The sequence below is a fragment of the Talpa europaea genome (genome assembly GCF_964194135.1).
Source record: "Talpa europaea genome assembly, chromosome: 9".
NCBI classification, from domain to species: Eukaryota; Metazoa; Chordata; class Mammalia; order Eulipotyphla; family Talpidae; genus Talpa; species Talpa europaea.
In genome coordinates this window covers 77,653,713-77,669,429 of record NC_140076.1, presented here as the reverse complement: position 1 = coordinate 77,669,429, position 15,717 = coordinate 77,653,713, and the positions used below count along the sequence as shown (strand labels likewise).

General features: G+C 56.9%; 2 protein-coding genes across 2 annotated transcripts; one reads left to right on the top strand and one right to left on the bottom strand.

Annotated features, from left to right (window-relative positions):
- Nucleotides 1-1,266: 1,266 nt before the first annotated feature.
- ZBTB7B (zinc finger and BTB domain containing 7B) lies at nucleotides 1,267-3,244 on the top strand (the record flags this gene model as incomplete). Its single annotated transcript, XM_084243068.1, has 2 exons — nucleotides 1,267-2,432; nucleotides 2,779-3,244. Exons 1-2 carry the CDS (start codon nucleotides 1,273-1,275, stop codon nucleotides 3,242-3,244), a joined length of 1,626 nt encoding a protein of 541 aa, XP_084099194.1. The 5' UTR covers nucleotides 1,267-1,272.
- Nucleotides 3,245-5,172: 1,928 nt separating this feature from the next.
- DCST2 (DC-STAMP domain containing 2) lies at nucleotides 5,173-15,170 on the bottom strand (the record flags this gene model as incomplete). Its single annotated transcript, XM_084242407.1, has 15 exons — nucleotides 5,173-5,278; nucleotides 7,911-8,051; nucleotides 8,160-8,253; nucleotides 8,585-8,712; nucleotides 9,042-9,172; nucleotides 10,446-10,546; nucleotides 10,662-10,829; nucleotides 11,673-11,837; nucleotides 12,089-12,246; nucleotides 12,411-12,624; nucleotides 13,066-13,131; nucleotides 13,433-13,630; nucleotides 13,927-14,028; nucleotides 14,270-14,440; nucleotides 14,903-15,170. The coding sequence occupies 15 exons, from the start codon at nucleotides 15,168-15,170 to the stop codon at nucleotides 5,173-5,175; spliced, it is 2,211 nt and encodes a 736-aa protein (XP_084098533.1).
- Between the last annotated feature and the right edge of the window lie 547 nt (nucleotides 15,171-15,717).

The following is a 15,717-nucleotide window of genomic DNA, read 5'->3' as shown; positions in this document are numbered from 1 at the left end:
CCACCAAATGTCAGGGCTGAAGGGTGGCTGAGCCCTTGGGGCTCCATTCCCGCCCCCTCCTCAAATAGCCGAGGATATTGAAGCACTGAGAGAAGTGACTTGTCCAAGATCATTCAGCCAGATAGCAGCCCAGCCAGGACCCAAAGCCGACCTCCCCACTTCCAGACCAGACGCTCAGCACCCCTCCCCCATCTCCTCCAGCCTTGGGATTGCTGGCCGGCAGCTCTGTCCCTTCTGTGACTGACTATGCCTTGGGGGAAAAGCACAGAAGGTGGAAGGTGGCCCTAGGAGAGAGGGGGGCTGCCCTCACTGGGCAGCAATGGAGAGGGAGAGATGGTGGTAGTGGGGAGGGGGGGACAGTGGGACTGGAACTTGGTCTATTGGCAGTGGGGGAGGGGGCGGGGGCGATGCTTATCTTTTCGGGGCAGGAAGCACCGGCGCCAGCGACACCCCAGCAAAGGGTGGCTGCTCCTTGGCCCCCATGGGGGAGGGGAGGATGTGGGGGGAGGGATGCTGGGAGCTGTGTTTCCCTTTCTAGAAGGGGGATCTAGAAGGGGAGATGAACTTTCAATGTGGGGGGGAGGGGCGGGAGGAGGACAGTGGTGGAAGCGCCCTCTTGTTTTGTTTGCGTTGTATTATGCACCGAATGCTTTAGGGAGATAACTTGAGTTAAAGCACCTGACTATACCTGGCCTGGAGCATCCTCCTAGGTCCAGTGGGAACCTCGACTCTCCCATTGGCCTTTCTTGGGCTGTGAGGCTGTGGCAGACTGTTACCCCACTTTGCAGATGACTGAAGCCAGCTACCAGAGCCACCCCAAGTCCTTCAGCCAATTCTTCAGGAAGCCTGAACCAGGAAACAGGCATCATCTCAGTCTAGTGCTTCTTCCAGAGGCATGCAGAGTGGGGCCATGGCACAGAGGGGTCCCCAGGAAAGGTCCAGAAAATCAGGGCTCCTGCTCTCATAAAGGCGGAATAGCACACAGTGGTCAGGAACCAGGTCCTGTACTCACTGCCTAGGTTTGAACCCCATTCTGTACTTAAGTTGGAAAGCACCTTACTTGTCTGCACCTCAGGTTCCTTGTCTAAAATAGTTGAAAATCATTACTTAACAGGGTTCTGGAAGATTTGCTGGATGCAAAGTACTTTGAAGAACATCTAGCATAGAGTCACCTGTCAATAAGGGTTGGTCAACATGGGTCTGCTCCCCTAGCACCCCATAAGGCTGAGTGAGCTCCTTTGACCCACCCTGTCCTTGACTCTGCAGGAGAAGATGGGGAGCCCTGAGGATGACCTGATTGGGATTCCATTCCCAGACCACAGCAGCGAGCTCTTGAGCTGTCTCAATGAGCAGCGCCAGCTGGGCCACCTGTGCGACCTCACCATCCGGACGCAGGGCCTGGAGTACCGCACCCACCGGGCTGTGCTGGCCGCCTGCAGTCACTACTTCAAGAAACTCTTCACAGAGGGTGGCGGTGGGGCTGTCATGGGCACAGGGGGCAGCAGCGCCGCCACTGGGGGAGCAGGCGCTGGCGTGTGTGAGCTGGACTTTGTGGGGCCTGAGGCGCTGGGAGCCCTTCTCGAGTTTGCCTACACAGCCACGCTGACCACCAGCAGCGCCAACATGCCAGCGGTGCTGCAGGCTGCCCGGTTGCTGGAGATCCCATGCGTCATCGCCGCCTGCATGGAGATCCTGCAGGGCAGTGGGCTAGAAGCCCCCAGCCCCGACGAGGATGACTGTGAGCGAGCCCGCCAGTACCTGGAGGCCTTCGCCACAGCCACGGCCTCAGGAGTTCCTAACGGAGAAGAGAGCCCTCCACAGGCACCCCTCCCACCACCACCACCACCGCCACCGCCTCGACCCGTCGCCCGTCGAAGCCGCAAGCCCCGAAAAGCTTTCTTGCAGACGAAGGGAGCCCGGGCAAACCACCTAGTACCCGAGGTGCCCACAGTGCCCATCCATCCCTCAGCCTATGAGGAGGAGGAGATGGTGGCAGGCAGAGTAGGCAGCAGTGGGGGCAGTGGGCTAGGGGACAGCTACAGCCCTCCCCCTGGAACTGCCTCACCCTCTGAGGGGCCCCTGAGCTACGAGCCCTATGAGGGTGAGGAAGAGGAGGAAGAGTTGGTCTATCCTGGTGCCTATGGGCTGGTGCAAGGTGGCGGACCCCCGCTGTCGCCAGAGGAGCTGGGCTCAGATGAGGATGCCATCGATCCTGACTTGATGGCCTACCTAAGTTCCCTGCACCAGGACACCTTGGCCCCAGGCCTGGATGGCCAGGACAAGCTGGTGCGCAAACGCCGTTCCCAGATGCCCCAGGAGTGCCCAGTCTGCCACAAGATCATCCACGGGGCTGGCAAACTGCCACGTCATATGAGGACCCACACGGGCGAGAAGCCTTTTGCCTGTGAGGTCTGTGGCGTCCGTTTTACCCGGTGAGCACCAGTGGGGCAGGGGCTCAGCAGGCCATGCCAGGGGGGTCAGAAAAAGGAGTTATGGAACTTGAGGTAAAGGAGTAAGGTGATCCTGGAGGGAGAGGTACTGACAGCAGTGGTAGTCAGTGAGGAGAAAGTTGGGGTGGGGAAGAGGAAGAGGGGGGCAGAGGAGTGGGTGGCAGCTGAGCCCAGTTAAGCTGGGAACAAGTCAGCAAGGGTCTTGGGACAGAAATGGGGAGACATGGTGAGGGTCAGGAGGACAAGATCTGGGAACCAGGCCAGGATTAGCTACCTGGCACCCCATCCTCAACATCTCCCTTGCTCCTCTCATCCCTGCCTGTGCTAGGAATGACAAGCTGAAGATCCACATGCGGAAGCATACGGGAGAGCGCCCCTACTCGTGCCCACACTGCCCAGCCCGCTTCCTGCACAGCTACGACCTCAAGAACCACATGCACCTGCACACAGGGGACCGGCCCTATGAGTGCCACCTGTGCCACAAGGCTTTCGCCAAGGAGGACCACCTGCAGCGCCACCTCAAGGGCCAGAACTGCCTGGAGGTGCGCACCCGGCGGCGCCGCAAGGACGATGCTCCACCCCACTACCCACCACCCTCAGCCACAACCCCATCCCCTGCTGGCCTCGACCTCTCCAATGGCCACTTGGACACCTTCCGTCTCTCTCTGGCTCGGTTCTGGGAGCAGTCAGCCCCAACTGGGCCTCCAGTCTCCACCCCGGGGCCCCCTGATGATGAGGAGGAGGAGGGGGCACCCACTACGCCTCAGGCTGAAGGTGCCATGGAGTCCTCTTAAAGAGGGATGGGCTGGAGCAGCAAGGCCAGAGACACCCATGCCAAGCAGTGGGAGCACACAGGACTGAGTTGGGTCAGGGTCACTGAGGCTTTATGGCCTCAGTAATCAAACCCTGCTCCCCCCCCAAGCCCTCATTCCAGTTCCAAGCTGAGAAAGTTTGGGGGCAGATGCTCCCCAGATTGGGGTGATCTCCCAAGGAGTGATACATAAGATATTATGTATATATTTACAGCTCTATTTGTAAAGGTGGGGTCCCTGTCTTCAGCTGCTCCTGGGGAGTAGACGCAATAATGTATTTCTGATTTGTGGGGTCCCTTTTCGGCTATGCGGGTTTCAAGGGGCTGTGGGGGGTTGGGACCAAAGCCTTGCCCCGCCCCCATGCCCCATGGGGTTTTGGTTGTGGGGGGGTGGTGAAGAACTGCCCCTCCCTTCCGAGACCCCTCCTTCCTGGTTTCTGTTCCCTTTTCCTGGCAGTGAATTATGCAAAGGGGGGGCGGCCTAGGAAGGGTAGGTGAGAGCAAGCAAGGTAGAAGCTTGAAAGATTGGGGGACTGGGCCTGTAAGGAAGGAGCCATCCTAGTCCCCCTCCGCCCTGCTCCCAGCGCTGAGTCATGGGGTCCTGGAGAAGGGGGCGGGGTGGCCTGATTGGCTCGCCCGCCCCTGGGGGCAGCGGGAGGGCCCCGCCCAGCTAGGGGAGCCGCTCGGCTCTCTTCTCCTCCCTCCCATCCCGAGTCCCCGGGCAGGGAATGTCTTGTTCCCGCCGCTCCCTCCCCGGGGCCAGAGGGCAGGGCGGGCCGGCGTCCTACCCTCGTCTCCTCCCCACCTCCTCCCCGCCCAGGTGCGAGCCGGAGCCGCGCCACCGCTGCTGCCCCTGACTCACGCCGCCCCCAGGCTGGCGCAGGCCTGGGTGTGGGACAGGGTGAGGGGTTGGAGGAGCCTTGCGGAGAGCGGGCGAGTCGGCGCCACCTGGCGGCCATGCCCCGTGCGGGCGCGCGCCCCCGGCGGCCACTTCCAGCGCGCGCGCCTCCCTCGTTCAGCCGCCCCAGCTGGGGAGCAGCGTCCCCTTGCCAAGGCAGTGGGCAAATAACTTCTTGCTTGGCCGCAGGGATGCTTGGACAGGAATCCCTTCCCCAGACCCTTGCCAGCCCGGCTTCCTGTTGGGGCGGGGAGTACAATCCCCTCACTCTTCCTTAGGGTTGACCCCACCCCCTTCTGTACATAGCCTCTTCTGTCGGTCTTGTCGAAATCTAGTTTCAGATTTTTAACTACCCAATTCTGCTAGGGGTGGGGGTATATGCCCCCTCCCCTCCTCGCTGGGTGCTGGACCCCCTTGCGGCCTGGGCTCTGCCTTGCACTATTTCCCTCCTGGCCTGGCGGCCCCTACCCCTCCTTAACAGGGGCAGGTTCAGGGGCCCGGTGCTCTCCCTCCCATGCGCCCCCATGCCCATTTGCACAGCTGCCCAGGTACCCCCAATCGTGGGGGGGGTCACAGGGAGGGGTAGCGGGACCAGTCCCTGTATCTATTTAAAAAAGTGATGATGTAATATATTGGGGTAGGGGGATGTCGATTGCCCTGGGCCTCATCTTAGCATTTCAGGTGATGGGGGAGCCCAGGGCTGGGGAGACCTGGAGCCTAGCTCCAGGGAGTGAGGACAGTGTGGCCTCCCCCATCCCCCCTGCGGCTTCTCCACTCAGTGCCTTAGAGGGGGAAGCAATCCCCCCTCTCCTGTACCCCTTCCCCTGCTCCCCACCTTGGTGTAAGCGACAGGAAGAAATAATAATAATTTAAGATTCACATTTGTGTCTACCTTTGGTTCTTTTATTGTGGAGTTGGTGGGAGAGATGAAGAGGAGCCGGAGATGGGACACAGGGCCTGGGGATTCTGCAGCTGGGGAGGGGCTGCTTTGGGGACAGAGGATTACTGAAGTGTCAGGGGTGCTGAGGAGGCATGGGAATGCTGACAGACTCTGTCTTAGGTGGGTGCAGCTTCCTGTGCCTCCTCTGCCTCTGCAGGGGCCTCTTCTCATCCTGGTCACTAGTGGGGAGAGGAAGGGGGAGTGGTCTGACCACAGCATGGTTTTCACAGGTGCAACCCTGCCCCCGCCCCAGCTGTGCAGATGTGGCTCCTCTTATTCACCAGCTGTGGCTACTCTCACAGAGCCCAGGGATGGGGGAGGCTGAAGATACCTAATGATTTTTAGCCTGACACTGAGACACAAGTGGGCAATGACTTGCCCAAGGTCACAGGCATAGTAAGGGTAGAATGTAGTGACCTTGGTGATAAAACTTGCTCTAGGCTTAAGCCACCAATCTGGCAACCCAGCTTTTAACTCCCCTGAGCCCTCCAAAACCTCTAAAAATAAAGCTTTGCTTCCCTTACAGCTTCCCCATTCCTTACTCCTCCCCTTATCCCATTCACTGGACAGTGTGCGCTGCAGCCTTCCCAAGCTGAGGCAGCTAGAATCTGGCCCATGGGCTTCGCAGAGTCCCTGGCTACCCCAGTAGCTGCACCATGCTGGCTGCAGCTGCCTCCAGGCCCGCCAGACACCCAGCCACATTCACTCTTGCTAAGGCTGGTGCCAGCCTTTGACGGTTGTGCAGCCCAGCGTTCTCACTGGAGAATTCATTCCACTCCCTGGCCCTTCAATCGTGAACTCCTTTATCTCTACTCACAAAACCCTCCTCAACCATGGCCACTCACTGGATTTACGAATTCTTCCCTGACCAGGCCCCATTCCCTGTGTCCCTCCTGGCCCTTGCCTCTGCTCAGACACCTCATTGAGCATAGACCCTGGACCACCCCTGCCACTCCAAGAGAAGGGTTTCGGTCCCTTCTCTTCCCCAAGGTCTGTCATCTCGGACACTTACTGAAGACACCCTAATTCTCTGCCCACCTTATCCTACCTCTGACCTGCCCAGAGAAAGCCCTTGACCCTCAAATCCTCTTCACTCGTTTGACAGAGGAACTACATATTCAAGCCCCCTAACTACAGGGCTATTTTCAACATCATCTGGGCCTTCATTGCCACCTGGAAATCCCTTCACCTCCCCAGTCAGCTTCTCTGCACAATCCCCAAGGCAGGTATTTCAACCTCCACCACCCACTCCCTGAAACCTTTATTCCACTCCCAACCCCCTCCTTTGCTCTCAGCAGGCACCTTGGCCTCCTACTCCCCCGAGAAAAGCCAGGCCACCAGCCTGGAGCAAGCTCAACTCTGCTCAGAGGAGCATGCCCTCTCCCCTCCTGTCTTGAGCAAGTCTGCTCCTCTCCAAGGTCACACTGTCCAGTGCCCCTGGGCCCCCTCTCATCTGCATCCCTCTCTCCCCAGTGCTCTCTTTCACCTGCTACATGCCCAACTCTCCCTCACTTTGGATAAAGACTTAGTGCTGGGTCCCCTCAAGCAGCTCCCTTGGGGTGTGAAGCTAACTCCCTCCTCTTCACCATTAAGATTCCTTTTTTAAACGACAGCAGTTATATTTAAAAAAGGAATTGTTGAATTTCTTGCGACAGTGATATGGAGCCGCCTACCACATTTCTGTTTCTGAGTCTTCTCTACCAGCCAACCTCAAGCAATGCCTGGAAAGTCGACCCACCAGCCGCTCCACTGACCCCTGGGGCTCCATGCTCAGTGGCCACTCTCCACTCCTCACCCTTCCTGATCACCTCATGCCATAGATATGCTTGGATCTCTCACATTCTCCAATCTCACCCCTCCTGGTTTGTGACTAGGACCCTCAGGGTTCTGTTTCTGTCCCATTCTTTCCTGTCATGCCCTTCACCAGAATGATCTAGCTCATTCCCCTTCTTGTCTCACAAGATACCACTACTACACCTCCCACTAGAGCCCTGCCCCTTTCTAGGTGTCCCCTGCATGTCCCCTGTACGTCTCTAGCTGGACCCCCTAAGACCTCAGTTCTCCAAATGGGCCAATCCTCTTTCCCCAGAACCTTTTCCTGCTTTCACACCGACACTGCCCAATGTAAGCTCAGAAATTCCAGTCCTTTGCACACACACCCCACCCTGTGGCCATCACAGCTCTTTCTGAACTAAGAGGGCCTCCTCTCTTGTCTCCTGCTCCTGCCTGGCTCTGCTCTGCCTTCTTAGTTTATTGTTAAAAGTACAAATATGTACAAGTCACTTTCCAACCTGAGGTCTTCAGATGGCAAGCAAGGCCCTCCCCACCTTTGCCTTCCAGCCTTATCTCCCACATTCTCTGAAGTCTCTGCCCAGACACCCACCCTTCCCTCAGGCTCCCCTCTCCTGAATGTCTCACATTCTCCTGCCTCCCCCTGGAATGCTTTTCTCCTCTCCTCAGTCTAACAAATTATCAGGTTGCCCCCAACCCACTTCTTTCTTTCACCTCCTCTTTGAAGCCTTCTTTAATACAACCCACCCCAAATTGGTTGTTCTGTCCTCTGTGCTGCCCACAGTTTGCTTCTCTGCTTGAGTTGGGTGTTCTCCCTTCACTCGGTGTCACTTTTCTATTTGCTATTGCTCTTCCCCACAGTTCAATGGGCTCCTCCAGTCAAGGGTGCTGAGCAGGCACCCACCTTTCATTTCCTCCTTTCATCTCTGTTCCCAGTGCCTGGGGGGGTCAAGGCCCTCAAGAAGCCCCTTGTAAGTATAACAGGGCATGCTCAGGCCCCAGCTCCTACTCCCAACTCACCTGAGCTCCGAACTGGACTCTGATGAGAGGCTCCTGCCCAGTGCCTCTTGGAGTCGTCTTCGCAGTACCTGTGCCTGCTGAGGGTCTTTCCTTCGAGCTGCAGCCAGCCATAGCCGGGGGCCCTCTTCGTCACTGGAGTCCCTGGGGAAGCCTCCCATTTCAGTGGCCCACAGAGGTCCCAGGGACTAGGGGGGTGGCTGGTCCCAGTGCCCCCCCAAATCCAGCGACCACATCGTGCTGGAGACTCACAGCTCCAGGTCCAGCTGCCCCTGGTGGGTAAGAGGGGATGCACACACAGAGCAGGTGTTGTCTAGGAGGCGGAAGCAGGTGGCACAGAAGAGACCTGGGGGAGGCCAGGAGGGAAGCAGTGACATTGAGCTAACCTACCGGGTTCCTGGCTTCCAGCCCTCACCTACACCACTGGGGGTGGGGGAGATAACCTTGTCCAGCAGTGTACTAGGGACTTGAGGCAATGCCACCTGCATATCAATTCTTTTCACATGGGGAAAAAAATGAGCTTCCGGAGGGTTCCATGTAAATGAGGATGTGCATAGGAATGAAGGCAAGGGTGCAAAGGTGAGGTACAGGACGTGTCCACAAAGACAGGACTACATGGATTGTCACAGGCAAATGTGCTGAGTTCCAGCAGAGAAGCACCCTCCCAGGAGTCTTACCTTTGCAGCCTGGGGTACTGCAGGACACAAACTTCTCTATGTCACGCTCGTCCTGTGGCTGCCCGCAGCCCAGGCAGTAGGTCTGGTGCAGCCAAGACTGCTTAATAAAGGGAACCAGGCCGGGGCACCTGAGGAGATGGGTCCCAGACTCAGCAGACCAGCCCCGCAGCCCACCCTTTTCCCCGCTCCAGCACCAACCTCCAAATGTCAGCTAGTCCTTCCTGAAGTCTGACCTCCATCCCTCTCATTGAAGCAGCCGCCTGTCCTCCTCCTCCCTTCACTCCCCACCCCTAACAATCTTCATTCCTAATTCTATCTTCTCAGTGCATAAAAGGCCTGGGATGGGCACCCTACTCAAGCAAGCCTGTTGACACTCAAGGAGAACAGTGATCCACTGACCTCTGGCTCTTTTACTCTCCCTCTCACCCCCACCTGTAAGGAAGGACAGCGGGCTCACCACTTGGTCAGCACCTGGAGGACACTCGTGTGGCCCAGGTCAGCTGCCCGCCGCAGCACTGTTCGGTGCAGGGCAGCCGACTGGTTGGTTCTGTGACTCAGTAGTTCGTTGTAGAGGTAGGAGATCCTCTCCTGGTGGCGGGTAGATCAGGGATGGAGTCCCCCCTTGTTCCTGTTTCGCCTGTCTGCACCCACCCTTAATCCCTCCCTTTCTCTCTGAGCAACTCTTTTTTTTTTTTTTTAATTTTTTTTAATAGAGGCATGTTTTATTTTATTTATTTATTTGTTCGTTTATACATGCACTGGGTACAGTCAGAAGCGCGGGAGGGTGAGAGAATTCACCAGAGCCAGAGCGGGGAGCAGAGCAGGCAGAGGGACCGAAGTACACTGCTGAGGGGAGCAGCGGGCGGCAGGAGAGGTCTGGGCGCCATGTGGGACCCTCCTCCGGTGGCCAGGGAGCAGCCGGGGATCGAACCGGCGCCGCAGAGTCCGCGGGCAGCTTCGCAACCCAGCGCTCAACCGCTGCGCCACCGGGGAGGCCCATCTCTCTGAGCAACTCTTATGAAGCCTCCAGACTTGACTCAAATGCCCCTTCCCCTGAGGAGCCTCCCGACCTCCCTAGGCAGAGGTGCCCATCCTTCCCCCATGCCCATGCATTTATTCTTTCCATAATAGAAACACTGGTTAATGGCCTTGTAATGACTTGTTAAAGGCCTTTCTCATCCAAGACTATAAGGTCCAGCCTGTCTGCTTCACCTTGGCATCCTTGGCAGGCCACATGGGGACTGGCATATAGTGACTGCTCAATAAAGGGTTCATAAACAAGAAAACAGGGCCTCCCTGGTGGCGCAGCGGTTGAGCACTGGGTTGCAAAGCTGCCCACAGCCTCTGCAGCACCGGTTCGATCCCCGCCGCTGGGCGAGGGTCCCACATGGCACGCAGACCTCTCCTGCCGCCCGCTGCTCCCCTCAGCAGTGTACTTCGGTCCTTCTGCCTGTTCTACTCTCCGCTCTGGCTCTGGTGAATTCTCTCACCCTCCCATGCGTCTGACTGTACCCAGTGCTTGTATAAATAAATTAATTAATTAAAAAAAAAAGAAAAGAAAACAAATAGCCAGTTTCTAGCTACACCTCAACATGCTGCCAGGCCCATGTGGCCCCCATCCCCGCCATGGTTTTAACGAAACTTTGGAGGCAGGCTCTGTCCCAGGAATCCCTGCCCACAAGAGGCACCATTTCTCTCAGCCCCATCTGGGGTCCAGAGGCCTATTATTCAAGCAGCTGGATTTTGGGTTCAACCAGAGGGGAGAGAGCTGACACTGCTGAAGGACTCTTAAGTACCCGGGACTTCCTAGAGCTTATAGCACTGTGAAGAGGGAGTTGCAGACTGGCTCTGGGACCCTCACCTGCTCCCGAGAAGGGTAGTAACAGGCACAGATGACCCGTCGTAGCCGACTCACATAGTTGCCAAACAAAGAGACGAAGAAGCACAGGCCGTACATGATGCCTGGAGCACAGTGGGCACAGTAAGCCACTGCATCCCTCTCCCCCTCCCAGCAGTCTGCCCCTGGCATCCCAAATGGCCTGTGCCCCCTCAGTGCCCTCAGGGCTGCGGTTGATACCAATGGCGAGGTAACTGGAGCTGTCAGGCTCAGAGGGATGCAGGGCACAGCGCTGCGACAAGATGCTGATGTTGCCTTGCTGCAGGACATCAAACGCCGACACCAGATCCTGGTAAATCCTCCCGGTATAGCCGACACCTTCCACAGTTATGGAAACTAATACAGGGCCTGGCACAAGACACACTGTGAGGGATACTCATGGCAGTGCCCACTTGACCATGCCAAAAAGCCCCCACCTTCTGGAGGGCGGACAGTGGAGCAATGCCAGTCATGGGGGGGGGGGGCAGGGTCAGACCCTCAACTAGGGCTGTGGCTGCCCCAGTCCCTTCAAGGTGCCTGAGACATAACCTCAGCCATGGAACCAGGCATAGCTGCCTGGCATTGGTGCCTGGCCTGCCTATCCAAGCCACCAGATCTGAGATGACCTTAGTGTCAGGGAGTCCACTTCCTGCCTCCATAATTGCCTGACAGCCTTTAATAACAGCGTTTGCTAAGCAATGTAGCAGGCACTGGAATCAGTGCTTTCCTGATTGTTCAGGGCGTTTTGTTGATTTTTCTTTGGGCCCATGGTGCACAAGATTAGATGAATGATATTCTATGGTTCGTGCAATGCTCTCTCTCAACAACCTACCAGGCGTTCAACACCCCTGGTCTCACTCCTTAGGGCAACTTGGAGAGGTATCTACCATTATTATCCCATTGTCTACCACTATTATCCCATTCAGACGAGGAAGCTAAAGCCTTTCAAGGTTAGGCAACTTGCTCAAGGTTACCACCTGGTAATGGGCAGAGCCGGAATTTGAACTCAGCCAGCCTAACTCTAGAACTTGTGTTTTTACCTACTCTGTTGTGGTAGAGCCTTGAACACAGGCATGACTAGACAGAGGCTGGAGATGGAATAGGAGCAAAGTCAGGGACTTGTGACTGACAGTGCTTTGGGACACTCAGGCCAGCCCCCAGGATTTAGGGTGGGAGAGACACTGGTAGGGGAGGGAGGTGTTGCAGGCTCACTGCGGGCCACGACCTCCCCTTGCAGCTGATGCCGGGCCAGATCCAGCACCCAGAAGACAGAGTAGTCCAGGAAGACCAGGAGCAGCACAAGGAGGAGGTGCCGGATCAGGTTAAAGGTCGCCAGGAAGTAAAAAACTTGCTCCCGCTGGGACAAGAAGATGGAGCCTGGTTGGGGGAGGGATAATCAGGAAGATGCTTCCCAATTGTCCTACCCACCAGTAGCCAATTCCTGGAGAGCTCTCCTTCCCGGAGGAGGGGGTTCCTGCAGCTGTTCCAGCTGGTCTCATTTGCAGAAGCTGGGAGGATCCTTGGGGAAGGGTGGGAAGCAGCTCCATGGCTGGAGGTAGAGGCCTAGCAGCCGTATGGGCTCTCCTCCCTCTGGCCCTGCCTATGCCAGCAGTCCTCTGGGCCCTCACCTGGCTGGATGTAGTGTGTGGCCTCCTGGGCACTGAGTGGCATCACGGTGGGTAGTCCCGCCTTGGTGCGCACCACCTCCATACGCAAGAAGCGGCTGGTGATGTAGACATTGTCGAAATGATCCCAGCTCAGGTAGCAATACCGATAATGTAGGGCTCTAGTAGAGCACAATGAGGCCCCTGGGGACCTGGACCAGACCCACAAGACAACACCCTCCCTACCTTCCACCATTCAAGACTGCAGCTTCCCAGGGTTCATGGGATGGACTGCCCCAGAGCCTGAGCCCCCACCCCTGCCCAGCCCCACGCCCCAGGCCCTCACTGGAGGTAGAGAATGGTGAGCAGTAGCGGTGTGGTATAGCCCATCAGAGCCAGGGCCTCCCGGAAGTGGTGCAGCTTCGTGCTGACGGCCTCGTGGAGGTCCAGCGCTACCTGGGACAGGCTCCGAGAGGCATTGAAATCCACGGAGAAGTGGTGGTTGGCTGTCACGTTGAACTCGAACTCTCTACGCACCCGATTAATCAACCACATCACAGCTGGGGCAGCGGGTCCAGGGAGATGGGAGCAAAAACAGGAGGGACAGAGCTGCACTCAGGGGAGGAGCCTGGCACAGCCTATAGACCAGCCAGGAACCCCTAGTGCTGCGATCTGTGGGAGCCCGAAGAGGGGATGACACCGCCACAGCCTGCAAACTTCATGCCGCCATCATGCCTCTGCAAGATGATCTCAGCGGGGCAGGAGGCCCTGGCTGTATCCCATGCCTTCAAAGCCTCTGCCTCTCTGGGCTTCAGTTTCCTAATGTGTACAGCACGGACATTGACTGTACCAGTGTACCAAGGGGTAACCTTGGGGGTCCTTTGCTGCTCTTGACTCCCGTCCTTGGACAGGGAGCACTCCACAGGCTGGGATTACTCCATGCACTGGGAGTGCTCCATGGATGGGGGCACTACATATCAGGGTTAGGAGGGGTCACTTACGGGTGCGGACGGTCTTCTTCAAGAAGGACTGAATGTGCTTGGGGATGACACAGAACACCTGGGCCACTGAGAACCAGAGACCAAGTGTCAGGAGGGGTTGAGATGCCGTTTGCCTCCAGGGATGTCCTTGCAGGCCTCTTTTGACTTTTCACCTTTCCTATAGGCCTCCACATGGGTTCCTAAAAACTTCCCTATACTACTCTGCCCCTCATGTTGATCCCATCCTTAGCTCCCTTCCCTATACTGTGCCCAGTAGCCTTATTGTCCCATATTTATTGCCCCCATGGGTCCTCTGGGCCTCCCTCCCTCACTGCCCACTACATGGGTCTGGGCGCCAGTGCTGCCAGTAAGCCCCTGGCTCTCTCACCACCAGCAAGTCCACAGAGCACCACCTTGAAGGGTACGAGAATAAAGCACATGGAGCTGCTATGCGCCATGATCTTCATGCAGTTGTCCTTGCCTTCGTCAAAGACCCGTGTACACTTAGAGTGGGGGCTGCCCAGCTCGGAGTTGCACACGTCGCCAATGTGCAGGAGCCAGTACCAGACGTTCCGCAGAGCCCTGGCTGGGGAGACTGCAGGGTTGGCACCCGGGGCCGCCTGGCATCTGGGCCAGAATCCAGGCCAGGGGCCTGCAACATCTCTTTGGGGGGTTGGGAAAAACCAAGACAGAACCCAGAGCTGGAGAGGCTTGTGGTCAGGGCCTCGCCAGATTATATCAATGGGAATTAGTCAGCACCAAGTTGCCGCCCAAAAAGTCCTGGACAAGGGTAAGGGTAAAGAGACTGGGGAATTTTGAGCCACCACCGCCCCCCCCCCCAAAAAAAGAAAAGAAACAAACCAGACACAATAATGTGCTGACCTACATGCTTCACACCATCCATGATTGACCGAAAGAACTTGCGTACCCGGTCAGCCACCTCTTTGGCCCTCTGGACAATGGCTTTAATCTTGTTCAGCGCACCTGAGAGGTGGAAGGCAGCGGCACTGTGAGGTCTCCTCCTCTGGGGGCCATTGCCTCTGGGTAGGGAGTGGAAGGAGGGCTGCCATGGTGGGGGCAAGCCTGTAGTGAAACTGGCCAGAAAGCAAGGTGAAGAGGGTGTCTAACTGGGTGATTTGAGCTTAGGGCCCGGCACTAGCAGAGAGAGAGAGACAAAGCCAGAGGACTGTGAAAAATGAAGGGCGAGGAGTCACGATAGCCTTACTGATGAGGGGCTGCTTGGCCCGCTCCAGCATTTCAGCCGTCTGGTTCAAGGCCAGCTCGGTCCCACAGGCCACGGCCTCACTGGCCCGGGTGAAGTTGCGCAGGGTGTTGGCACAAGGGCCTTGCAGCACCAACCCAAAAGCAGCCACCAAGAGCAATGTCCGGCCCTGTGCTGCAGGAGACAACTCCTTCAAAACCAGGGCCCCAGCCTCACACCCGGCAGCCTAAGCAAGTCCTTGACCGAAGCCTTTAGGCTATTTCCTTCAACATGCTCCCTCTGGGGCCTCCCTGGTGGTGCAGGGGTTAAAGACAGCACTATCAAGCTGTCACCAGCCACTGCAAGCCTGAGTTCAATCTGATCCCCAGCTGGCCAGGGAGCAACCCACAAGGCGCTGCAGACCTCAGCAGTGTATTTCATAGATCTGTCTGTTCTGCTCCCCACTTTCTCTGGTGAATCCTTTCACCCCCATACCTCTGGCCTATACCCCAGTTCTTGTATGCATAAATAAATGAATAAATCTTTAAAATAAATAAATAAATAAAAATAAAGTCCAAGTAGTTAGAAATTAAAAAAAAAAACATGCCCCCACCCACCGCCCCGGGCCCTGCCCCTCCCACTGGGTGCCAGGCTTACTGGAGAAGGCCTGGGGCAGCAACAGGAAGACAGTGACTCGGACTTGGTTGGAGAATGCCATGCCCAGGCTAAGGAAGGTGCCCAAAGTGAGGGTGCCCACCAGGCAGCCCCAGGGGCTGTGTCTTTCCACCAGCAGTTCCAGGAGTCCATAGACTGTGGCCAGGGACAAGCCTAGGATAAAGGCCCCTGTGCTTCGAACCACAGCTCGAGCAGGGCTCGGCTCCTCCGTCACCACGGGGTGCACAGCAGCCTTCATGGCCTCGGGCATGGCTGCTAGGACCAAATGTTTACTGTCTCTAAGTGATCTGTGACTCTTAAAGGGTCCTAGAATTCCTCACCATATTCTAAGATTCTGGGAGGCTTTTATTGGACATATCTTAGAACTCCTTGCTCAGTTCCAAAGACTGGGGGGAGGAAGAGGGAGTCGCTTATCTCCTTCCTCATGCCTCAGAGCAGAGGGATTAAGACACAGACCTCAGACAGGCTATGGGTGAAGAGACAGAAGCAGAACCTCACATCCAAGGATGTCCTTGAGGGGACTGCTGGGATGAGATGGCTCTCCAGACCTGTGAACACGAGACTTCACCAGAATGGAGCAAAAGGACAAAGCAAGCTACCCCACACCAGTGAGTCAGTCCCCAGAGACCTGGCCCCTTCACAACATCTCCCAGGCCCCATGCTTCTCATCTAGTCTGCCCTCAGGAATCTACCCCTTCCCCGACTTTTGGGATGCCCCAGCCTCCATCCCTATACCCAGTGCCTAGGCCAACGTAGCTAGCCTTTTCTCCTCTCCATCATGCCTGCCTCCCACATCC